At 44.7% G+C, this 25,383-nt stretch overlaps 2 protein-coding genes across 12 annotated transcripts in view; both read right to left on the reverse strand.

Moving 5' to 3' along the window:
* The window catches only part of LOC139422179 (tyrosine-protein phosphatase non-receptor type 6-like), a 35,944-nt gene extending 26,781 nt beyond the window's left edge, over positions 1-9,163 (reverse strand). Inside the window, exons 1-5 of one of the 9 annotated variants that reach the window (XM_071173379.1) lie at positions 5,859-5,924; positions 5,257-5,336; positions 4,876-4,897; positions 2,639-2,761; positions 1,129-1,323 (exon numbers count right to left, since the gene is read on the reverse strand). In XM_071173379.1, the coding sequence (XP_071029480.1) occupies positions 1,129-1,323; positions 2,639-2,761; positions 4,876-4,883 (326 nt within the window). In that variant the 5' untranslated portion in view covers positions 4,884-4,897; positions 5,257-5,336; positions 5,859-5,924. Of the gene's footprint in view, positions 1-1,128; positions 1,324-2,638; positions 2,762-4,875; positions 4,901-5,195; positions 5,337-5,858; positions 6,413-8,880 lie in introns of those variants that run through there. The other 8 variants (XM_071173386.1, XM_071173366.1, XM_071173373.1 and 5 more) reach the window with 8 other exon arrangements.
* A 1,065-nt stretch (positions 9,164-10,228) lies between these two features.
* The window catches only part of LOC139422318 (chromodomain-helicase-DNA-binding protein 4-like), a 61,762-nt gene continuing 46,607 nt past the window's right edge, over positions 10,229-25,383 (reverse strand). For all 3 annotated transcript variants that reach the window (XM_071173522.1, XM_071173514.1, XM_071173528.1), the window contains exons 30-41: positions 20,466-20,557; positions 19,976-20,109; positions 19,188-19,332; positions 18,950-19,106; positions 17,347-17,450; positions 17,004-17,250; positions 14,890-14,946; positions 14,628-14,801; positions 14,385-14,493; positions 12,876-13,008; positions 11,677-11,872; positions 10,229-11,507 (exon numbers count right to left, since the gene is read on the reverse strand). In XM_071173522.1, coding sequence (XP_071029623.1) covers positions 11,305-11,507; positions 11,677-11,872; positions 12,876-13,008; positions 14,385-14,493; positions 14,628-14,801; positions 14,890-14,946; positions 17,004-17,250; positions 17,347-17,450; positions 18,950-19,106; positions 19,188-19,332; positions 19,976-20,109; positions 20,466-20,557 — 1,751 coding nt within the window. In that variant the 3' untranslated portion in view covers positions 10,229-11,304. The remainder of the gene's footprint in view (positions 11,508-11,676; positions 11,873-12,875; positions 13,009-14,384; positions 14,494-14,627; positions 14,802-14,889; positions 14,947-17,003; positions 17,251-17,346; positions 17,451-18,949; positions 19,107-19,187; positions 19,333-19,975; positions 20,110-20,465; positions 20,558-25,383) is intronic.

The following is a 25,383-nucleotide window of genomic DNA, read 5'->3' on the forward strand; positions in this document are numbered from 1 at the left end:
CAAATCAAATCAAATTTATTTATATAGCCCTTCGTACATCAGCTGATATCTCAAAGTGCTGTACAGAAACCCAGCCTAAAACCCCAAACAGCAAGCAATGCAGGTGTAGAAGCACGGTGGCTAGGAAAAACTCCCTAGAAAGGCCAAAACCTAGGAAGAAACCTAGAGAGGAACCAGGCTATGTGGGGTGGCCTCTTAGTCCTCTTCTGGCTGTGCCGGGTGGAGATTATAACAGAACATGGCCAAGATGTTCAAATGTTCATAAATGACCAGCATGGTCAAATAATATTAAGGCAGAACAGTTGAAACTGGAGCAGCAGCACAGCCAGGTGGACTGGGGACAGCAAGGAGTCATCATGTCAGGTAGTCCAGATGATTTTGTGGAGTCACTTTTATTGTAAATAAGAATATAATATGTTTCTAAACACTTCTGCATGACTGTGGATTCTACCATGATTACGGATAATCATGAATGGATTGTGAATAATGATGAGTGAGAAAGTTACAGAGGCATAAATATCATAGCATGACACCTCTGCATTAAAATGAGACCATAAAGCACACCATCACAGCAGTACCTGTGATATGGGTATCAAGAAAGAGACCAGAAAGACTGAAACAGAGCAAGAGTGAGATGGAAGTTAGGAGAGAGGAAGGTATTGAGGGTCTGGTCACTGTTTTCAAATGTGTCAAAACCTAAAGTTTCCAACCGCAGCAAGAAAGGGAAGTCAAACTGACAGAGAAAAGAGAGCGGGGAAAGGAGGGGCAGTGAGGGTAGAACATGAGGGATTTACACACACGCCACACACACGCCACACACACACAGACACGCCTCAAAGTAAAGGCCATAGAATTACCTTTCCTTCTGAAAGCTTTATGATCCTCAACATTAAGCGTTTAGATTAAGAAAGTATGAAATGACAAAATGGCTGGATGTCTCAGGAGTATTTTATATGATCTGCTTCCGTTTGATAAATAACATTTGAAATTCAGAGGAACAGTGAAAGCAGAGCACAGGCCTCTGAATGGTGAAGTTTGGGGATAGAGATTTCAGGCAAGAATACACAGACTTGACTGACTGACTCTGGTGGAATTAAGGGTTAGGGGTAAGGGTTAGAGTGCACTGACCTCTCGGTGGTGGGGTCAGAGCAGTTGAAGGGGTATTTGAGCTCGATGATGGTGCCGTCTTTGTCCTGCAGGATCCCGTTCTCTGCAGTGTAGTGCTCCACCAGCTCGGACAGCGTGGCAAACTTCTCCCCTCCATACAGGTCGTAGAAGTCCCCTGTGTTTTGGATACGGATGTGGGTCACCAGCTCACCCACCCTGGGGTCAAAGATCAGGGGAGGGGGGACATTCGTGGGCCAGTCAGTGACAGTAGACAATTCTTCCTAAGATAGTTTTAAGTAAATAAAAACAATGTAAAGTAGCGAAAGAGAGATGCAGTGTATCTGTCCCTGACAGAGGGCAAGAAAAGGAGAGAGGAAAGGATGAGTGAGGAGAGAGGATATACTATAAAACAAATTTAATAAAATCACATTTTCAAATCAAATGTTATTGGTCACATACACATCTAGCAGATGTTATTGCAGGTGTAGTGAAATTCTGTAGGTTAACATACAGTGCCTTCAGCAAGTGTTCACACCTCTTGACTTTTCCCACATTTATTATTGTTAGGTCCTGAAATTCAAATTGATAAAATGTTGATTTTTGGGTCACTGGAATGCACACAATACCCCATAACGTCAAAGTGGAATTATGTTTTTCAAATGTTTGACAAATGAATTACAAATAAATAGCTGAAATGTCTTGAGTCAATAAGTATTAAACCTTAATAAGTTCAGGAGTAAAACGTGCTTACCAAGTCACATAATAAGTTGCATGGACTCACTCTGTGTGCAGTAATAGTGTTTAACATGATTTTTTGTAACCCACACACACAATTATCTGTAAGGTCCCTCAGTTGAGCAGTGAATTTCAAACACAGATTCAACCACAAAGACCAGGGAGGGTTTCCAATGGCTCACAAAGAAGGGCACGTATTGGTAGATGGGTAAAAATAAAAAAGCAGACATTGAATATTCCTTTGAGCATGGTGAAGTTATTATTTACACTTTGGATGGTGTATCAATACCAAGAAAGATACAAGCATTCTTCCTAACTCAGTTGCCAGAGAGGAAGGAAACCGCTGATAGAGAAAGGAGGAGAAAGAAATGGAGGATGTCCTAGCTGATGGAGAGAGAGGAGGAGAAAGAGATGGAGGATGTCCTAGCTGATGGGGAGAGAGGAGGAGAAAGAGATGGAGGATGTCCTAGCTGATAGAGAGAAATGAGGAGAAAGAGATGCAGGATGTCCTAGCTGATAGAGAAAGGAGGAGAAAGAGATGGAGGATGTCCTAGCTGATGGAGGAGAAAGAGATGGAGGATGTCCTAGCTGATGGAGAGAATGGAGGAGAAAGAGATGGAGGATGTCCTAGCTGATGGAGAGAATGGAGGAGAAAGAGATGGAGGATGTCCTAGCTGATGGAGAGAGAAAGAGATGGAGGATGTCCTAGCTGATGGAGAGAGAAAGAGATGGAGGATGTCCTAGCTGATGGAGATAGAGAGATAAGGACAAAGAAAGAGATGGGGTGTATTCCTACCTGACAGAGAGAGAGAAGTCTCCCTGGTTCTTCCTGCTGGGTCGGGCCAGGAAGCTGCCATGGACGCCCCGGCTCTTCAAAACAGACTCAGCATCCAAGCCAGAGATATCCCTGTGGAACCACCTGGATGCACAGAGAGAAACACATTACATACATACACTACCGTTCAAAAGTTTGAGATCACTTAGAAATGTCCTTGTTTTTGAAAGAAAAGCACATTTTTTGTCCATTAAAATAACATCAAATTGATGAAGCTGCCAGTTGATGACTTGTGAGGCATCTGTTTCTCAAACTAGACACTCTAATGTACTTGTCCTTTTGCTCAGATGTGCACCGGGGCCTCTCACTCCTCTTTGTATTCTGGTTAGAGCAGAGTTCCTCTGTCCAGTCTCTGTGTTCTTTTGCCCATCTTAATCTTTTCTTTTTTATTGGCCAGTCTGAGATATGGCTTTTTCTTTGCAACTCTGCCTAGAAGGCCAGCATCCCGGAGTCAGCTCCTCACTGCTGACGTTGAGACTGGCGTTTTGCGGGTACTATTTAATGAAGCTGCCAGTTGAGGACTTGTGAGGTTTCTGTTTCTCAAACTAGACACTCTAATGTACTTGTCCTCTTGCTCAGTTGTGCACTGTGGCCTCCCACTCCTCTTTATATTCTGGTTAGAGCCAGTTTGCGCTGTTCTGTAAAGGGAGTAGTACACAGCGTTGTACGAGATCAGTTTCTTGGCCATTTCTAGCATTATTAGCTTTCATTTCTCAGAACAAGAATAGACAGACGAGTTTCAGAAGAAAGTTATTTGTTTCTGGCCATTTTGAGCCTGTAATCAAACTCACAAATGCTGATGCTCCAGATACTCAACTAGTCTAAAGAAGGCCACTTGTATTGCTTCTTTAACCAAACAACAGTTTGCAAAAGGGTTTTCTAATAATCAATTAGCCTTTTAAAATGATAAACTTGGATTAGCTAACACAACATGCCATTGGAACACAGGAGTGATGGTTGCTGATAATGGGCCTCTGTACGCCTATGTAGATATTCCATAAAAAATCAACCGTTTCCAGCTACAATAGTAATTTACAACATTATCAATGTCTACACTGTATGTCTGATCAATTTTATGTTATTTTAGCGGACAAAAAATGTGCTTTTCTTTTAAAAACAAAGACATTTCTAAGTGACCCCAAACTTTTGAACGGTAGTGTATACATACAGTATATACAAACCACACACACACAGATCAGACCACGCACATAAGCACATGCACACACAAATGGTTATCGTCTGGCCCTGCCGCACCTGTCCACTGAGCCACATCATCTCCTTGATACTCCGTTTCTTCCCTCGATGGGAAATTATATGAGACGTGGTAATAAAGATGAGTTAAATCACAATGTGTATGTAAATCCCATTTCAATCCCTGCATTCCATTACCAGCTCATAGATTAACACAGTACTAGGTACCATTACCAGCTCATAGATTAACACAGTACTAGGTACCATTACCAGCTCATAGATTAACACAGTACTAGGTACCATTACCAGCTCATAGATTAACACAGTACTAGGTACCATTACCAGCTCATAGATTAACACAGTACTAGGTACCATTACCAGCTCATAGATTAACACAGTACTAGGTACCATTACCAGCTCATAGATTAACACAGTACTAGGTAGAGAGCAGTCTACACAGCATTATTGCAACCTTTTTTAAGTAAACGCTAGTATACAAGTATACAAAATTGTTTCAAGAAAAATAACTGGCATAAAGTTTGAATGGAAAAGCCTGCATAAGGCCTAAGAGATGACAAACAGACCACCTACCCACAAACCCACCTCACTGCAAAGCACCAACTTTTGATTCTATGGATACTATACTAGCCTATTCTACAGAACAACCTTCTGCTAATGATATCTGTTGCCAAGTGTAAGTGTAGTTGTAGCTACACAAGACATGGTAGAGATATTGATAGTCAGAATTGGGGAACATTTCAAGAATGTGAAAAACTACTGCAAAATAGCTGGGAATTCCTACAGAGTTTGAAAACAAATCGTTACGTGTGAACTACAAACACACAAGACAGCAGAAAAGACTAAAGAACAAAGTACTGATGGTAAAGAAACAGAGAGAACAAGTAAAAGAAAGAGAGAAGTTAACATCACGCGTTAGGTAAAGGCAGATCCAGACCAGGGTTGAGCAACTGGGTGTAAGAGTCTTGAGAGGGAGGAGATCAACTCACCGAACCATTTTCACCTTCACTTCTTCTGGGCCCAAAGAGAAGGAGACGGGATAGTGAGGATACACTTACAAATCATGTTTTACTTCCATTATCATCCCTCTCTCTCTCTCTAACTGCCCTCCTCCACACATTAGTCTGCTGTATTTCTTCCTCCATTTATCTCATTCAACATCACATACGCAAAGAACACCATTCTAAACAACCTGTCTTCTCTTCCTCTTTTCCTCCCACGCTCATCTGTTCATCAAACCCTCTTTCCTCCCTTACCCTTTCTCTTTCTCAATATATCTCACATTAGGTAGATAAGTAAACAATCTTACTGTTCTCAGCTCCTTCTGAAAACAAGCGACACTCTTGCTGACAGGCTCATGTATGTCTTACCCTTCTTCCCTCCCCTCTTTTTGATTTTTCTCTCTGTCGTTCTGTGACACTCTCTCGCTCCTTCCTTCCTTTTTGTGGCTCTTTTCACAAAACAGTGAAAGCAAGAGACAGACAGGAACAAAAAAAGCTGACAGGCCGGAATCTCTTACAGAAAGATATACTTTATAAATGTCAACGCAATAAAAACGCTTAGATTTCATCTTTAAAATGTATCAATAATTTTTTCTCTCTCCTTGCCTCAATCTAATTGATCACATCTCTCTCGCTCTCTTCTCTATCCCTTCAGAAGGATCATAGCACCACTAACCACTAGTGTTTTGCAAACAGACAGTCCAGTGAGATTACTCTGAACATGTCATACCATACACTGTTCTTCAATGAGATAATGAACTAGAGAGAGCGAGAAAGAGAGAGAGAGAGAGCGAGAGAGAGGGGGGGGGGGGGGGGGGGGGGGTAAGGTAAAGGTAAACTAAGGAACTGCACATCTGCACACCATCACTATCAGGAATGAAAAACACACTAGCCCCTTCAGTATATACTGGTTAAACAAATCATACATTTTTCCCGGTCCTTCTCATTATCTATCTTTCCTTCTAACCCACCTGTCCTCCACTCCTCCCCTCTTCTTTCAGCTGTGTGTGTGCAAGTGTGTGCGTCTAACCTTTTGTGTGCCATTTGTGTTTGATGCACAAAGGTCATGCTCGTATTACACTTCCTTATTTTCAGAGTGCGACCTTCCCCCCCCGTGTGTCGCACTCAAACCATTTACAACAGTGAGGTCTTGATAACAAACTTACAATAAGCAACACACACACATAACTACAGTCAGGATAGCAACTACACAACACTGTTCATGTGAGCAGCAATACAAAATGACATGTGAGCATGCTACAAGAAGAGGTGGGCTACATGTATACTAAAGGCTTGTCCACAGAAGTCTGTTAGAGCTTGAAACTGAAACTACTCTTCCCACAATGCAACAGCCAGCTGGTGTGGCTACGAAAGACACATAGCAACAAAGCAGGGCTGTATAAGTTAACAGCTTGATGTTACAGTGTGACTGCCTGTTCAAGTTAGTGTTACACATTTCAATACAACCAACATGCAAAGCAGCAGAGTAGGTGAGAGGTGCCGTTTAAAGCTCCTGATCTGTAGTGGCTGGGGCCGAGAGCACCATGTATCTTGTGTGCCACATATGTCTGAATGCCTTTTTGTGTGTGGTGTGAGTTATATATAATATGCATTATTATCAAATAATACCACATAAAGGTTAAATAGATTTGTTTTTTGAACAGAGCCCCACCAAGAGAAGACCTGGAGGAAGTGAGAGACAGAGACAAACCCACTTTTCTGGGGTTTGGGGGGACTGATTAAATCTGAGACGTAGGAGCTGAGAGAGGAACGTCAGAACCACATTGTCTTTTTCACACTGTTAAATCTACGATCTGAACACTAGAGGTGGAGGCTGATGAACCTGTGAAGTCTGTTACACTGGAAGACAGCTGTGAAATTGTCCATCTTTCTCTCTGCTTTTCAGGCTCTGATGATACATGTACAGAGCTGAGAGCTGACGTTGAGAAGGGCTTTTCACTGTTCAGTCATGTCGCTGTTGTGTATCATTTCTAACACCCAAAAATGATGACCACCTTCCACAAAGATTCACACACACTTACTAACACACACATACCAAGTGACGACATCTCTTGATCCAGTCACTCCTTCAGGGTATGTACACATTATCACACACACTGATTAACACACATACACACGTGTGTTTTTCTCGCAGCCAAAGTCCAAGTGATAAGGATTTGCCTTCAATGAAAGAACACACTCTCACATTGACTAATAGCAACGGAGGAAAACATTGATACATTTACATATTGGGATATCATTTTTGACGATATATCGTATCGTTTTGACAAAATTGCAATACTAGATTTGCTATAGTAGGCTGTACTTGCACTAAAACTCCATTATTTTCCCCTCATATCTTGTTCTCCATCTTCTTTTTAAATAAGGAACCAATGTGTTTTCAGCACATTTATTTCCATGACTGATCAAAACACATTTTACCATGTCTCTCTCTTGTCCCTCCACAGCAAACATTTGGTGAGCAATATGTTTGGAAAATCGAATCGCAATAAAATCACAATATCGAATCTCAATACATATAGAATCGTGAGAATCATAAGAACCGCAATACTAATCATATCGGCACCTAACTATTGTGATAATGTTTTGTACCGTCAGTGTATATTGAACTGTATTTTTGTCATGTGTGGGAAAAGTGACATGTATGTAGAAATATATCTGGGGGGGAAAGTGTGTAAAACAAGGTTGCTTTTGTCCTCTGAAAGGAGGGGTGGGGGACACAGGAAGTTGGTGGCACCATAATTGGGGAGGACGGGCTCGTGGTAATGGCTGGAGCAGAATCGGTGGAATGGTATCAACAACATCAAACACATCCGTTCCAGCCATTATTATGAGCCGTCCTCCCCTCAGCAGCCTGGTGGGGGACGGGTTTGAAATAAATACTAATAAATGACACCAAGGTAAGAGCCCTGTCTGACAGTAACTATTGTCAAAACAAGAATCTTCCAGGGCGATCACTTTGGCTTGCAAATCCTATTTCTCTTGCCTGGACATCTAACAGTGAGATTTAAATGTATGTAAATACACGGAGTATAAAAAGCTTTCGGTGACATAGACTGACCAGGTGAATCCAGGTGAAGCTAGGATCCCTTATTGATGTCACCTGTTAAACCCACTTCAGTGTAGATGAAGGGAATGAGACAGGTTAATGAAGGGGTTTTAAGCCTTGAGACAAATGAGACATGGACTGTGTATGTGTGCCATTCAGGACTGTGTATGTGTGCCATTCAGGACTGTGTATGTGTGCCATTCAGGACTGTGTATGTGTGCCATTCAGGACTGTGTATGTGTGCCATTCAGGACTGTGTATGTGTGCCATTCAGGACTGTGTATGTGTGCCATTCAGGACTGTGTATGTGTGCCATTCAGTGGGGGAATGACAAGACAAAAGATTGAAGTGCCTTTGAACTCGGTATGGTAGTAGGTGTCAGGCGCACCGGTTTGTGTCAAGAACTGCTGGGTTTTTCACATTCAACAGTTTCCTGTGTGTATCAAAAATGGTCCACCACCCAAAAGCAAATCCATCCAACTTGATACAACTGTGGGAAGTCAACATGGGCCAACCTCCCTGTAGAATGCTTTCGACACCTTGTAGAGTTCAAGAGTCCAATTGAGGCTTTTCTTAGGGCAAAAGCAGGTGCAACTCAAAAATAGGAAGTTGTACACAGAATGATCAGCCGATGAGAACATAATTAGTTCTCCCACGTGTGATTTTAAATACATACATTACAGAAGGCTAGAGTGTACATACACAAGCATGCGAGCGAGCGAGCACGCACACACACACACACATGCACAGACTAACAGACGTTTGTACTGCAGGTGTTAGAACAATGGTTAACACCAGGAATTGCAGACACACAAACATACTGGTTAGTGAAACAAAACGCCTGCAGCAGTTTGAATTGGGCTCTCTTCCCCTTTCACACCTGTGAGCTTCACATGCTAACTGTGTCTATAGATAGTACTTACCCACAAGACATTGAATGGACTTTTGCTCAGGTGTTCTAGACAGCAGTTCAGTCTCATAGATCCAGTCTTTAAAACAGAACGAAGATGAGCTAGAGGTTAGTGCAGTGTGGTCTGTCCACCGTGTCGTTAACTAGAGTATACTACACTGTTCCAGCTGCTTCTCTCTTCTGTCCCTCTATCTACCTCTTCTTTCTCACTCATTTCCTGTCTCTCCCTGTTGTTCCCCCTGTTTTCCTTCTTGCGTTCTACAATTCCTCTGACTGCCCTCTCTCTATCCCTCCCTATCTCTCTATCCCTCCCTCCCTATCTCTCTATTCCTCCGTCCCTCTCTCTATCCATCCCTCCCCCTCTTACTATTCCTCCCTCCCTCTTTCTATCCCTCCCTATCTCTCTATCCCTCCCTTCCCCTCTCACTATTCCTCCATCCCTCTCTCTATCCCTCCCTATCTCTCTATTCTTCCGTCCCTCTCTCTATCCTTCCCTCCCCCTCTCACTATTCCTCCATCCCTCTCTCTATCCCTCCCTATCTCTCTATATCTCTATTCCTCCGTCCCTCTCTCTATCCCTCCCTATCTCTCTCTCTCTCTATTCCTCCGTCCCTCTCTGTATCCCTCCCTCCCTCTCTCTCTATTCCTCCTTCCCTGTCTCTGTCCTGATAAGTTATCAGCAGGCTCTATTACAACGCAGTATTTTGTCCCGCCCTGTAATTTCCCGCAATTTTCATAATTGCGCCTCTCTGTCTGTCTGAAAACAAGTCTGTCGGACTTGTCGGAAAACAAGTCTGTTCCTGTCTCTCTCTTCTTCTCTCCCTCTAACCGTCCATGTGTTCTCCTTCCCTCTCCTGCAAAATTAAATGAGCTTTCACCTTTCCCATCATACATTTACAGCCACACTCCCTCCTCTTCCCGTACCTGTGTTCTATGGTTTTTTTACTTTATAGATGCAGTTAAATCAGATGATGCCCTTCCACAGACCTTGTAGGTCAAATTATGACACGTGCCATTGGTCATTTAAGCAATAAGGTGTGGTATTTGGCCAATATACCACAGCCAACGGCTGTTTTTAAGCACTATGAAACGTGGAGTGCCTGGACACAATCATTAGTCGTGGTATATTGGCCATATACCACAAACCCCCGAGGTGCCTTATTTCTATTATAAACTGGTTACCAACGTAATTAGAGCAGTAAAAATACACCTTTTGTCAAACCCGTGGTATACGGTCTGATATACCACAGCTGTCAGCCAATCAGCATTCAGGGCTCGACCCCACCCAGTTTATAATACAATGTGATGTATCCAGATAATAATGCCCTCACATAATAAAGGGCAAAGAAACAAGCATCACAAACTGTTACCCTTTTTATTGGAGTTCTCAGAAGAAACTGTAACGATAAAAACAACAAGCTGGTAACCATAATAATATTCCAAAATGTAAAAGAACAAAACATTAGACTAAGACATTTAATTCATTTAGAGATTGCCATCATTCTCAATGCGGCCCCGTGTGTCTACACTAGTGGAGCTATTGCATGTCCTTATTTGGGCAAAAAGGGGGCGAGGCCTCCGGGAACATTTGTGATGCAATCGTTCAGGAATGTAGAGCTGCAGGACGGGGCGTGGCCGAGGAGCGGGGAGAGCCAATAACAGGCTAGTGTTATGGACCACCTGAGTTTACAGGTGAAGGGAGCAGTGAAGAGGGGGAGGGGCAGGAGTGTAACACAGAACCAATATTATTCTACTAAAGCATCCTCATCAGTTGATAGTTATTAACAGTCTCTCTGTGGGAAGTATAGAGCAATGTACCCACCTACACACACAGACACACACACATACACACACTCAGAAGAGGTACACACCCAGAAATGGGCAGAACAGACATAGTTCTAAATTCCACATGATTTCATATTTACTGAATTGAATTGTACATGTTGCATATCAAATTTAATTCTGCACACCCATAGAACAACGAGTCCACATATTATAGAACCTTTACTTGGAGTGGAAAATTCCATTTGACCCATTCTAATTCTATGGGACAGAGCCAGGTACACCGCTGTCTATTTTAGAGACAGGCTTGGGGAAAGATACAGTGAAAACAACCTCTGTGTGAAAGTTAGACTCATAACAGACAGACACAGAGACAGTGCTGCAGTTCATTAGGTAGATACTGTAGAGAAGGTGTTCCCAGTGGAGAACAGAGACTGTGTTCCTACAGGTGTCTTTGGGTGAAGAGGAAGCAGAACATTTGTAGTCTGCTGTGTCCAGAGAAGATGTGTTGGTGGGTAGAGACCTTACTCTACTGTCCAGAGTGTGAGTTTTGGTTTGGGGACAGAAGAGGTGCAGAGTGGGGGTGAGATGAGGGTCACTCTCCGATTCCAAAACACGGATGGGAGAACGCCTTGAGGAGGACTGGCGGAATTGGTCAGCGTGGCACCTGCATCTGCTGCGTGGTCTGTGATTGGCTCTGCCCTGTGACGTCGGACCCGCGGCTGGCCAATCGGCTGAGGATGTTCCTCTCCGACATCTGCAGCCTCACGGCGACGGGAGGTATACGGGCGATGGTTGCCGGGAGACGGGTGACGTCGGCCTTCATGTCACTCAGAAGCTCCTCAAGCTGTTTGAGAACTGAAGGAGAGAGACATAGTTACCACCACCAAAGTCCAACTGACAGAGTTTAGGAAACAATGACGAGAGGGAGAGAAATAAGAAAAAGAGATGATGGAAGTGGGTAAGAAAAGCAGAGACAGAAAAGAGACAATGAGAAAGAAAGAGAGCGAGTCTGTGTGTGGTCTACCTTTGTGCAGTACTGCGTTAGCAGGCTTGTTCCCTGACATGGACTCCTTGCTGAGGTGTTGGTGGGACTCAGCCAGACACTCCACCTCACTGAAGCGGGTGTTGAGGGCCATGGAGGGGTGGGCCGGGTCCTCAGACATGTTCAGGTAGGCTGCCCTGCGAAGCTGCTCCTCAATCACCAACGCCTGCTCCAACAACTAGAGTCAGAGGGGGCGGGGGGTACAGAGATGAGAGAGAGAGGGAAGAGGTAAACAGAATGATTAACAGAAAGAAAGAGACAGTGGGAGAGAGGGAAGAGGTAAACAGAATGATTAACAGAAAGAAAGAGACAGTGGGAGAGAGGGAAGAGGTAAACAGAGTGATTAACAGAAAGAAAGAGACAGTGGGAGAGAGGGAAGAGGTAAACAGAGTGATTAACAGAAAGAGACAGTGGGAGAGAGGGAAGAGGTAAACAGAGTGATTAACAGAAAGAGACAGTGGGAGAGGGAAGAGGTAAACAGAGCGATTAACAGAAAGAAAGAGACAGTGGGAGAGAGGGAAGAGGTAAACAGAGTGATTAACAGAAAGAAAGAGACAGTGGGAGAGAGGGAAGAGGTAAACAGAGTGATTAACAGAAAGAGACAGTGGGAGAGAGGGAAGAGGTAAACAGAATGATTAACAGAAAGAAAGAGACAGTGGGAGAGAGGGAAGAGGTAAACAGAGTGATTAACAGAAAGAGACAGTGGGAGAGAGGGAAGAGGTAAACAGAGTGATTAACAGAAAGAAAGAGACAGTGGGAGAGAGGGAAGAGGTAAACAGAGTGATTAACAGAAAGAAAGAGACAGTGGGAGAGAGGGAAGAGGTAAACAGAGTGATTAACAGAAAGAAAGAGACAGTGGGAGAGAGGGAAGAGGTAAACAGAGTGATTAACAGAAAGAAAGAGACAGTGGGAGAGAGGGAAGAGGTAAACAGAATGATTAACAGAAAGAAAGAGACAGTGGGAGAGAGGGGAGAGGTAAACAGAGTGATTAACAGAAAGAAAGAGACAGTGGGAGAGAGGGAAGAGGTAAACAGAGTGATTAACAGAAAGAAAGAGACAGTGGGAGAGAGGGAAGAGGTAAACAGAGTGATTAACTGAAAGAAAGAGACAGTGGGCTCAACAGAACACAGAGTGGTTCAATAGACAGAAAGAGACAGAAACATCCGGCCAGCCCAGCGCACCTTAAACCTCCTGGCCAGGAACTTGTTCTTGATCTCCAGGAAGTTTCCTCGGCTCATCTCCCCCTTGAAGGGCTCGTTGAGGATTGCATATTTCACGTCGCTCTGCACGTCCTGCCAGCGAGCGTAACCGTGTCTGAGAGGCGCCACGGTCAAAGGTCATGACATCATAATGATTCACAGTCCTCCCACCAAACCTCTGACATCCTGCTGAGTAGTGCAGTGGTCTCCAACCCTGGTCCTATAGGTTTTAGTTCCAGCCCTGCACTAATGTACCTGATCCAACTAATAACCTACTCCTCCACACTTTGATTAGCAGAGTGAGGTTGGTACAGAGTGAGGTTGGTACAGAGTGAGGTTGGTACAGAGAGAGATTGGTACAGAGTGAGATTGGTACAGAGTGAGATTGGTATAGAGTGAGATTGGTACAGAGTGACGTTGGTACAGAGAGACGTTGGTACAGAGTGAGATTGGTACAGAGTGAGATTGGTACAGAGTGACGTTGGTACAGAGAGACGTTGGTACAGAGAGACGTTGGTACAGAGAGACGTTGGTACAGAGAGAGGTTGGTACAGAGTGACGTTGGTACAGAGAGAGGTTGGTACAGAGAGATGTTGGTACAGAGAGATGTTGGTACAGAGAGACATTGGTACAGAGTGAGGTTGGTACAGAGTGAGGTTGGTACAGAGTGACGTTGGTACAGAGTGACGTTGGTACAGAGTGAGGTTGGTACAGGGTGAAGTTGGTACAGAGTGAGGTTGGTACAGAGAAACGTTGGTACAGAGTGACGTTGGTACAGAGAGACATTGGTACAGAGTGAGGTTGGTACAGAGTGACGTTGGTACAGAATGAGGTTGGTACAGAGTGACGTTGGTACAGAGTGAGGTTGGTACAGAGTGAGGTTGGTACAGAGTGAGGTTGGTACAGGGTGAAGTTGTTACAGAGTGAGGTTGGTACAGAGTGAGGTTGGTACAGAGTGAGGTTGGTACAGAGTGAGGTTGGTACAGAGTGAGGTTGGTACAGAGAGACGTTGGTACAGGGTGAAGTTGGTACAGGGTGAAGTTGGTACAGGGTGAAGTTGGTACAGAGTGAGGTTGGTACAGAGTGAGGTTGGTACAGAGTGAGGTTGGTACAGAGAGACGTTGGTACAGAGCGAGGTTGGTACAGAGTGAGGTTGGTACAGAGAGACGTTGGTACAGGGTGAAGTTGGTACAGGGTGAAGTTGGTACAGAGTGAGGTTGGTACAGAGAGACGTTGGTACAGAGTGACGTTGGTACAGAGTGACGTTGGTACAGAGAGACGTTGGTACAGAGGTTGGTACAGAGTGACGTTGGTACAGAGAGAGATTGGTACAGAGAGAGGTTGGTATAGGGTGAAGTTGGTACAGAGTGATGTTGGTACAGAGAGAGGTTGGTACAGAGAGAGGTTGGTACAGGGTTAAGTTGGTACAGGGTGAAGTTGGTACAGAGTGACGTTGGTACAGAGTGACGTTGGTACAGAGTGAAAGGATACTGTATGATGCCAGCCAGCAGCCAGTAGTCATGGCGACGATGCCAGATCTCAAATGTCTTCTTGGTTACGGTCGCCGCCCTCTCCTCGTTCTGCCACAGAGAGTGGAGCTCTGGAGAGAGAGAGAGATGTTAAGAGAGACTGAAAATGAACAAAGGACAGTTTGCATCCCCCTGCCCACCAATGGTTACTAGATAAGGTTAGGGAGTTGGGGAGGGTTAGCTGATCCTAGATCTGTGTGTGTACCTGTGAATCCTCCGTCTGCGATGTTGAACATGAACCTCTGCTTGGTAGCCTTCTTCTTCTCCTCACTCACATTCACCGCCATCCCTGCTGCTGCCACTCCTTCTTTACTGTTCTCTCCATTCTGCAGCTTGCCAGACTCCTCGGTCTTCAAACCATCTTTCTCCTCTTTTTGCTCTGAAGGGAGGAAGAATACTGGGTTAGCACCATATGTTTGTTCGTGTGTGTGTGTCCATAAATGTGTGTAAGGAACAGAAGAACCTACCTTTCTTGTCCTCTGCAAGAGGACTGGTGTCCATCTTCTCCTCTTTGCTCTCCTCCACTATAACAGAGAGAACACAGGTCAGGGGTCACAACCACAGGAGACATGACCTTCGCCCAAGCCTTCCCCATTTCTCCTTCTCCCAAATCCGTTCAGCTGATGTTCTGAAAGAGCTGCAAAATCTGGACCCCTACAAATCAGCCGGGCTAGACAATCTGGACCCTCTCTTTCTAAAATTATCTGCCGAAATTGTTGCCACCCCTATTACTAGCCTGTTCAACCTCTCTTTCGTGTCGTCTGAGATTCCCAAAGATTGGAAAGCAGCTGAGGTCATCCCCCTCTTCAAAGGGGGGGACACTCTTGACCCAAACTGCTACAGACCTATATCTATCCTACCATGCCTTTCTAAGGTCTTCGAAAGCCAAGTCAACAAACAGATTACCGACCATTTCGAATCTCACCATACCTTCTCTGCTATGCAATCTGGTTTCAGAGCTGGTCATGGGTGCACCTCAGCCACGCTCAAGGTCCTAAACGATATCTTAACTGCCATTGATAAGAAACATTACTGTGCAGCCGTATTCATTAATCTGGCCAAGGCTTTTGACTCTGTCAATCACCACATCCTCATCGGCAGACTCGACAGCCTTGGTTTCTCAAATGATTGCCTCGCCTGGTTCACCAACTACTTCTCTGATAGAGTTCAGTGTGTCAAATCGGAGGGTCTGCTGTCCGGACCTCTGGCAGTCTCTATGGGGGTGCCACAGGGTTAAATTCTTGGACCGACTCTTCTCTGTATAGATCAATGAGGTCGCTCTTGCTGCTGGTGAGTCTCTGATCCACCTACGCAGACGACACCATTCTGCATACTTCTGGCCCTTCTTTGGACACTGTGTTAACAACCCTCCAGGCAAGCTTCAATGCCATACAACTCTCCTTCCGTGGCCTCCAATTGCTCTTAAATACAAGTAAAACTAAATGCATGCTCTTCAACCGATCGCTACCTGCACCTGCCCGCCTGTCCAACATCACTACTCTGGACGGCTCTGACTAAGAATACGTGGACAACTACAAATACTTAGGTGTCTGGTTAGACTGTAAACTCTCCTTCCAGACCCATATCAAACATCTCCAATCCAAAGTTAAATCTAGAATTGGCTTCCTATTTCGCAACAAAGCATCTTTCACTCATGCTGCCAAACATACCCTTGTAAAACTGACCATCCTTCCAATCCTCGACTTTGGCGATGTCATTTACAAAATAGCCTCCAATACCCTACTCAACAAATTGGATGTAGTCTATCACAGTGCAATCCGTTTTGTCACCAAAGCCCCATATACTACCCACCATTGCGACCTGTACGCTCTCGTTGGCTGGCCCTCGCTTCATACTCGTCGCCAAACCCACTGGCTCCATGTCATCTACAAGACCCTGCTAGGTAAAGTCCCCCCTTATCTCAGCTCGCTGGTCACCATAGCATCTCCCACCTGTAGCACACGCTCCAGCAGGTATATCTCTCTAGTCACCCCCAAAACCAATTATTTCTTTGGCCGCCTCTCCTTCCAGTTCTCTGCTGCCAATGACTGGAACGAACTACAAAAATCTCTGAAACTGGAAACACTTATCTCCCTCACTAGCTTTAAGCACCAACTGTCAGAGCAGGTCACAGATTACTGCACCTGTACATAGCCCACCTATAATTTAGCCCAAACAACTACCTCTTCCCCTACTGTATTTAAATGATTTATTTATTTTGCTCCTTTACACCCCATTATTTTTATTTCTACTTTGCACATTCTTCCATTGCAAATCTACCATTCCAGTGTTTTACTTGCTATATTGTATTTACTTTGCCACCATGGCCTTTTTTTGCCTTTACCTCCCTTCTCACCTCATTTGCTCACATCATATATAGACTTGTTTATACTGTATTATTGACTGTATGTTTGTTTTAACTCTGTAACTCTGTATGTGTCGAACTGCTTTGCTTTATCTTGGCCAGGTCGCAGTTGTAAATGAGAACTTGTTCTCAACTGGCCTACCTGGTTAAATAAAGGTGAAATAAAATAAAATAAAATAAAACAGTATCTGTGTCACCCTGACTGTCCCGACTGACCTTTAGGCTTGGCCTCCTCTGACATTGCTGTGGCCTCTGACCCTTCACCTTTGACTTCAGTGGGGGAATCCTTCTCCTTGTCTGCCGTCTCCTTTTGGGTTTCCTTGGTTTCCTTCTCTTCAGTCTCTTTATCCTCCTTCTCTTCTGTGTCTTTGTTCTTTTCTTTGTCGTTCTCTGTGGTGGAGGACTCTCCCTCTGCCTCTTTCCTTTCAGAGCGTTTTTCCATCTTGTCTGGGATTTCAATAATCTGTGAGGAGGAAAAAGGGGTGAGGATTAGGGTAGTGATGGGATGACATCACAATCTGGGCGGAGGGTGCAGTATAATATAATAGAGAATGTTCACCTCTGGGTCTTCTGTCTTGCTGTGCACCCTGCCGTCCTTTTCTGCCTCTCCCTCCTTCTTTACCTCTGTCTCCTTGCCAGTGTCTTCAGACTTAGTGAGGTCCTCTGTTAGCGACAGAGAGAGTGTGAGAGAATGATTGAGTATATTTCCATCTTACTGTGTTTGTGTGTGTGTGTGTGTGTGTGTGTGTGTGTGTGTGTGTACCTGGGGCGGGGATGTTGGGCTGTCTGTGTGTGTGTGTGTGTGTGCGTGTGTGTGTGTTCGTGTGTGTGTGTGTGTGTGTTCGGGTGTACCTGGGGCGGGGATGTTGGGCTGTCTGTCTGTGTGTGTGTGTGTGTGTGTGTGTGTGTGTGTGTGTGTGTGTGTGTGTGTACCTGGGGCGGGGATGTTGGGCTGTGTGTCTGTGTGTGTGTGTGTGTGTGTGTGTGTACTTGGGGCGGGGGTGTTGGGCTGTGTGTGTGTGTGTGTGTGTGTACCTGGGGCGGGGGTGTTGGGCTGTGTGTGTGTGTGTGTGTGTGTGTGTGTGTGTGTGTGTGTGTGTGTGTGTGTGTACCTGGGGCAGGGGTGTTGGGCTGTGTATGTGTGTACCTGGGGCGGGGGTGTTGGGCTGTGTGTGTGTGTGTGTGTGTGTGTGTGTGTACCTGGGGCGGGGGTGTTGGGCTGTGTGTGTGTGTGTGTGTACCTGGGGCGGGGGTGTTGGGCTGTGTGTGTGTGTGTGTGTGTGTGTGTGTGTGTGTGTGTGTGTGTGTGTGTACCTGGGGCGGGGGTGTTGGGCTGTGTGTGTGTGTGTGTGTGCCTGGGGCGGGGGTGTTGGGCTGTGTGTGTGTGTGTGCGTGTGTGTGTGTGTACCTGGGGCGGGGGTGTTGGGCTGTGTGTTTGTGTGTGTGTGTGTGTGTGTGTGTGTACCTGGGGCGGGGATGTTGGGCTGTGTATCTGTCTGTGTCTGTGTCTGTGTGTGTGTGTGTGTGTGTGTGTGTGTGTGTGTGTGTGTGTGTGTGTGTACCTGGGGCGGGGGTGTTGGGCTGTGTGTGTGTGTGTGTGTGTGTGTGTGTACTTGGGGCAGGGGTGTTGGGCTGTGTATGTGTGTGTACCTGGGGCGGGGGTGTTGGGCTGTGTGTGTGTGTGTGTGTGTGTACCTGGGGAGGGGGTGTTGGGCTGTGTGTGTGTGTGTGTACCTGGGGCGGGGGTGTTGGGCTGTGTGTGTGTGTGTGTGTGTGTGTGTGTGTGTGTGTGTGTGTGTGTGTGTGTACCTGGGGCGGGGGTGATGGGCTGTGTGTGTGTGTGTGTGTACCTGTGGCGGGGGTGTTGGGCTGTGTGTGTGTGTGTGTGTGTGTGTGTCTGGGGCGGGGGTGTTGGGCTGTGTGTGTGTGTGTGTGCCTGGGGCGGGGGTGTTGGGCTGTGTGTGTGTGTGTGTGTGTGTGTGTGTGTGTGTGTGTGTGTGTGTGTGTGTACCTGGGGCGGGGGTGTTGGGCTGTGTGTGTGTGTGTGTGTGTCTGTGTGTACCTGGGGCGGGGGTGTTGGGCTGTGTGTGTGTGTGTGTGTGTACCTGGGGCGGGGGTTCTGGGCTGTTTGTGTGTGTGTGTGTGTGTGTGTGTGTGTGTACCTGGGGCAGGGGTGTTGGGCTGTGTGTCAGCGGGGGTTCCAGTAGAAGGTGTTTTGACATCCTCTCCAGCAGCGATGGCTGCCAGCCTCCTGTTCTCCTCCAGCTCCATCATCCAGGGCATGGACCACTGGCCGTTCACATGCTCAAACTCCTGCACCTGGACATCAATACAATCAATACATACACCAATTAGATGAAAACAAAACAACAAATGATCAATTGATAACACATTGCTTACTTTCTTCCTGATCAATGACATCACGCCGATGCGTGTAAGGACATGTTGTCGTGACAACCCCTCCCGTGGAACCCCGTCAGCGAAGGTCTCTGCTCCGTCAGCCCCCGGCTCACAGAGATGACGCATGAAGAGGGAGACATACGCCCTGAGAGGGAGAGAGAATACTGTTATACGGACCCCTGGGAACACACACACACATAAATACTGCACACACACATAAATAGATAGAACATCGACATTAACCTCTCTAGGGTATGTGGGACGCTAGTGTCCCACCTGGCCAACATCCAGTGAGATTGCAGAGCTCCAAATTCAAATACAGAAATACTCATTATAAAAATTCAGAAAAGATACAACTATTTTACATTGGTTTAAGGATTAACTTCTTGTGAATCCAACCATGGTATCAGATTTCAAAAATGCTTTACGGCAAAAGCATACCTTACAATTATTATTTCTAAAGACTGTTGATGTCTAGTGGAAGGCATAGGAACTGCAATTTGAGTCCTAAGTCAATGTATACTGTAATGGCATTGAATAGAAAACTACAAAAACAAAAATCCTACTGAATGGATTATTCTCAGGTTTTCACCTGCCAAATCAGTTATGTTATACTCACAGACACTATTTTAACAGTTTTGGAAACTTTAGAGTGTTTTCTCTCCAAATCTACTAATTATATGGATATCCTATCTTCTGGGCCTGAGTAGAGAGCTGTTTAATTTGGGCAGGCTTTTCATCCAAAATTCTAAATGCTGCCCCCTAGAGAAGTTAACACAAAGACTCACTTGAACTCTTTCTCAGACTTCCCCCTGAGGTCCCTGACCAGCCACTGGGTGGTGAAGGCATCTTGAGGAGGCATCCCATAGCGCATCACTGCATTCAGGAAAGCCTTTCTCTGGCGCGCATTGAAGCCCAACACCTGTGTGTGTGTGTGTGTGTGTGTGTGTGTGTGAGTGAGTGAGTGAGTGAGTGAGAGAGAGAGAGAGAGAGAGAGAGTGAGAGAGAGAGTGAGAGAGAGAGTGAGAGAGAGTAAGAGAGAGAGTGAGAGAGAGTGAGAGAGTGAGAGAGAGAGAGAAAGAGAGAGAGGGGGGGGGTTAGAGCAACATACACACTGAAAGAGACAAAAGACAAGTGGTAGAGAGAGGAAAATGTGCAGGCAGAAGTAGACATGGTGAAAGAAAAGACTGCTTGTTGAGGGAGATATGAAGAGTACAATGTCGATTTTTCTTTTGAGTGACAGACGGTAAGAGAGACTGATAGAAGCTGCAGTCTGACCTCAATGTTGCCTCCCACTCTGGCCAACAGGGGGGGCAGTGGTTTGTCCCTTTCGTTCCTCAGCCCCTTGCGGCTTGGCCTGCGGGTGTTGGCTGGTTGGATGGAGAAACACAGGTCATGTCATGTTAGTCTCACACACACACTTTAGTCGTGGCCAAAGGTTTTGAGAATGACACAAATATTAATTTTTACAAAGTCTGCTGCCTCAGTGTCTTTAGATATTTTTGTCAGATGTTACTATGGAATACTGAAGTATAATTACAAGCATTTCATAAGTGTCAAAGGCTTTTATTGACAATTACATGAAGTTGAGGTAAAGAGTCAATATTTGCAGTGTTGACCCTTCTTTTTCAAGACCTCTGCAATCTGCCCTGGCATGTTGTCAATTAACTTCTGGGCCCCATCCTGACTGGTGGCAGCCCATTCTTACATAATCAATGGTTGGAGTTTGTCAGAATTTGTGGGTTTTTGTTTGTCCACACGCCTCTTGAGGATTGACCACAAGTTCTCAATGGGATTAAGGTCTGGGGAGTTTCCTGGCCATGGACCCAAAATGTTGATGTTTTGTTCCCCGAGCCACTTAGTTATCACTTTTGCCTTATGGCAAGGTGCTCCATCATGCTGGAAAAGGCATTGCTCATCACCAAACTGTTCCTGGACGGTTGTGAGAAGTTGCTCTCAGAGGATGTGTTGGTACCATTCTTTATTCATGGCTGTGTTCTTAGGCAAAATTGTGAGTGAGCCCACTCCCTTGGCAGAGAAGCAACCCCACACATGAAATGTCTCAGGATTCTTTACTGTTGTCATGACACAGGACTGATGGTAGTGCTCACCTTGTCTTCTCCGGACAAGCTTTTTTCCGGATGCCCCAAACAATCGGAAAGGGGATTCATCAGAGAAAATTGATTTTAACCCAGTTCTCAGCAGTCCAATCCCTGTACCTCTTGCAGAATATCAGTCTGTCCCTGATGTTTGTCCTGGAGAGAAGTGGCTTCTTTGCTGGCCTTCTTGACACCAGACCATCCTCCAAAGGTCTTCGCTTCACTGTGCGTGCAGATGCACTCACACCTGCCTGCTGCCATTCCTGAGCAAGCTCTGTACTGGTGGTGCCCCGGTCCCGCAGCTGAATCAACTTTAGGAGACGGTCCTGGCGCTTGCTGGACTTTCTTGGGCGCCCTGAAGCCTTCTTCACAACAATTGAACCGCTCTCCTTGAAGTTCTTGATGATCCAATAAATAGTTGATTTAGATCCAATCTTACTGGCAGCAATATCCTTGCCCATGAAGCCCTTTCTGTGCAAAGCAATGATGACGGCACGTGTTTCCTTGCAGGTAACTATGGTTGACAGAGGAAGAACAATGATTCCAAGCACCACCTTCCTTTTGAAGCTTCCAGTCTGTTATTCGAACTCAATCAGCATGACAGAGTGATCTCCAGCCTTGTCAACACTCACACCTGTGTTAACGAGAGAATCACTGACATGTCAACTGGTCCTTTTGTAGCAGGGCTGAAATGCAGCGGAAATGTTTTTTGGGGGATTCAGTTAATTTGGATGACAAAGAGGGATTTTGCAATTAATTGCAATTCATCTGATTTATCTTCATAACATTCTGGAGTATATGCAAATTGCCATCATACAAACTGAGGCAGCAGACTTTGTGCAATTAATATTTTTGTCATTCTCAAAACTTTTGGCCACGACTGTACACTCACACACAGAAAATACACACATATTAATGTGTACTGACACACACACAATTCATCCTGCAATAGAGTTGGGGTAAACTCCCTACATCACTATATGAGATTTTGATTGAATGACCCCTCAAAACAGCATGGAATTGTGTGCTATTCTACCCCTCTACCGGATGTTTTTTTTTTAGCAAGCCTTTGCAATTTTTACAACCAATTGCAGATACAAGTTGCAGACAGACCTATTTGAAATAGTGTACCATAGAATACAGTGCCTTGCGAAAGTATTCGGCCCCCTTGAACTTTGCAACCTTTTGCCACATTTCAGGCTTCAAACATAAAGATATAAAACTGTATTTTTTTGTGAAGAATCAACAACAAGTGGGACACAATCATGAAGTGGAACAACATTTATTGGATATTTCAAACTTTTTTAACAAATCAAAAACTGAAATATTGGGCGTGCAAAATTATTCAGCCCCCTTAAGTTAATACTTTGTAGCGCCACCTTTTGCTGCGATTACAGCTGTAAGTCGCTTGGGGTATGTCTCTATCAGTTTTGCACATCGAGAGACTGAAATGTTTTCCGATTCCTCCTTGCAAAACAGCTCGAGCTCAGTGAGGTTGGATGGAGAGCATTTGTGAACAGCAGTTTTCAGTTCTTTCCACAGATTCTCGATTGGATTCAGGTCTGGACTTTGACTTGGCCAGTCTAACTTGAACCATTCCATTGTAGATTTTGCTTTATGTTTTGGATCATTGTCTTGTTGGAAGACAAATCTCCGTCCCAGTCTCAGGTCTTTTGCAGACTCCATCAGGTTTTCTTCCAGAATGGTCCTGTATTTGGCTCCATCCATCTTCCCATCAATTTTAACCATCTTCCCTGTCCCTGCTGAAGAAAAGCAGGCCCAAACCATGATGCTGACACCACCATGTTTGAAAGTGGGGATGGTGTGTTCAGCTGTGTTGCTTTTACGCCAAACATAACGTTTTGCATTGTTGCCAAAAAGTTCAATTTTGGTTTCATCTGATCAGAGCACCTTCTTCCACATGTTTGGTGTGTCTCCCAGGTGGCTTGTGGCAAACTTTAAACAACACTTTTTATGGATATCTTTAAGAAATGGCTTTCTTCTTGCCACTCTTCCATAAAGGCCAGATTTGTGCAATATACGACTGATTGTTGTCCTATGGACAGAGTCTCCCACCTCAGCTGTAGATCTCTGCAGTTCATCCAGAGTGATCATGGGCCTCTTGGCTGCATCTCTGATCAGTCTTCTCCTTGTATGAGCTGAAAGTTTAGAGGGACGGCCAGGTCTTGGTAGATTTGCAGTGGTCTGATACTCCTTCCATTTCAATATTATCGCTTGCACAGTGCTCCTTGGGATGTTTAAAGCTTGGGAAATCTTTTTGTATCCAAATCCGGCTTTAAACTTCTTCACAACAGTATCTCGGACCTGCCTGGTGTGTTCCTTGTTCTTCATGATGCTCTCTGCGCTTTTAACGGACCTCTGAGACTATCACAGTGCAGGTGCATTTATACAGAGACTTGATTACACACAGGTGGATTGTATTTATCATCATTAGTCATTTAGGTCAACATTGGATCATTCAGAGATCCTCACTGAACTTCTCACTGAGTTTGCTGCACTGAAAGTAAAGGGGCTGAATAATTTTGCACGCCCAATTTTTCAGTTTTTGATTTGTTAAAAAAGTTTGAAATATCCAATAAATGTCGTTCCACTTCATGATTATGTCCCACTTGTTGTTGATTCTTCACAAAAAAATACAGTTTTATATCTTTATGTTTGAAGCCTGAAATGTGGCAAAAGGTCGCAAAGTTCAAGGGGGCCGAATACTTTCGCAAGGCACTGTATGACATGATAAGGGATTCAAACCCTGTATTGTCTGAAAGACATATATTGACTGATACATTGTTGCGGCATCATCAGTGAACTTGCTGAAAAAACGAATTGCAAGGAGGCAATGGTGTGTATCATTAGTTCACATCTCAGCAAACAGTTGCAAACGGAAAACGGTTTGCAATGTAGCACAAAAAAACAGTTTATATTGAAAAAAATCAGGAAGGTACCTCCCCGTTTTGTTCCTAATGAATACATCCCTGATATTAGCGAAAGTTAGCTAATAGCTAACTTTAACGATTTGCACATCGCTACAACACAGTATGTAGCCATACTATTACATTTCAAATGTCTCTATTCATTTGGAACTTCTGGAGGTGTCATGTTTACTGTTCATTTTTTATTGTTTATTTCACTTTTGTTTATTATCTATTTCACTTGCTTTGGCAATGTTAACATATGTTTCTCATGCCAATACAGCCCTTCGAATTGAATTAGTAGCTATCGTATTCACAGACGATGCTGCTACTCCTCGATATATCTGATCTTGAAAGAGCACTCACTCACTGACTGTAGCAATCGAAACGGGCAGATGATCGAAAGGAACACCTCAATAACGAAAAACGCAACCGCGAGTAGCTACTGTATCTGTCGCGCTGTAATAAAATCCGCTCCGAATGTTCTGTGACGCGAACGTCAACCGAGGCAAGTGAACATCATCAGATTAAAATTCTGTAAACATGTTTACCGTTTAGCATGGAAATATCTATGATTATGACGATTTAGAGTCGCTCACTCATGGTGAAATCTGCTGTCATTACTGTTTTATCTACCACCATGGAGCAATCGGTAACTCATCTGCCGTTCAATCAATAGATCAATGGTTCGAACCCAGACCACAGCATGTCACATTTCTGACCAACATTGTATGAATTATTGTTTTGCCACCAAAACGCTTCTTTATATAGAGTACATATTGTCTTTATTACATAATACATACTCACATACAGTGGTGCAAAAAAGTATTTAGTCAGCCACCAATTGTGCAAGTTCTCCCACTAAAAAATATGATAGAGGCCTGTAATTGTGTATCATAGGTGCACTTCAACTATGACAGACAAAATTAGAAAAAAAAATCCAGAAAATCACATTGTAGGATTTTCTATGAATTTATTTGCAAATTATGGTGGAAAATAAGTATTTGGTCACCTACAAACAAGCAAGATTTCTGGCTCTCACAGACCTGTAACTTCTTCTTTAAGAGGCTCCTCTGTCCTCCACTCATTACCTGTATTAATGGCACCTGTTTGAACTTGTTATCAGTATAAAAGACACCTGTCCACAACATCAAACAGTCACACTCCAAA

This window comes from Oncorhynchus clarkii, chromosome 2, assembly GCF_045791955.1.
Source record: "Oncorhynchus clarkii lewisi isolate Uvic-CL-2024 chromosome 2, UVic_Ocla_1.0, whole genome shotgun sequence".
Classification (NCBI taxonomy): domain Eukaryota; kingdom Metazoa; phylum Chordata; class Actinopteri; order Salmoniformes; family Salmonidae; genus Oncorhynchus; species Oncorhynchus clarkii.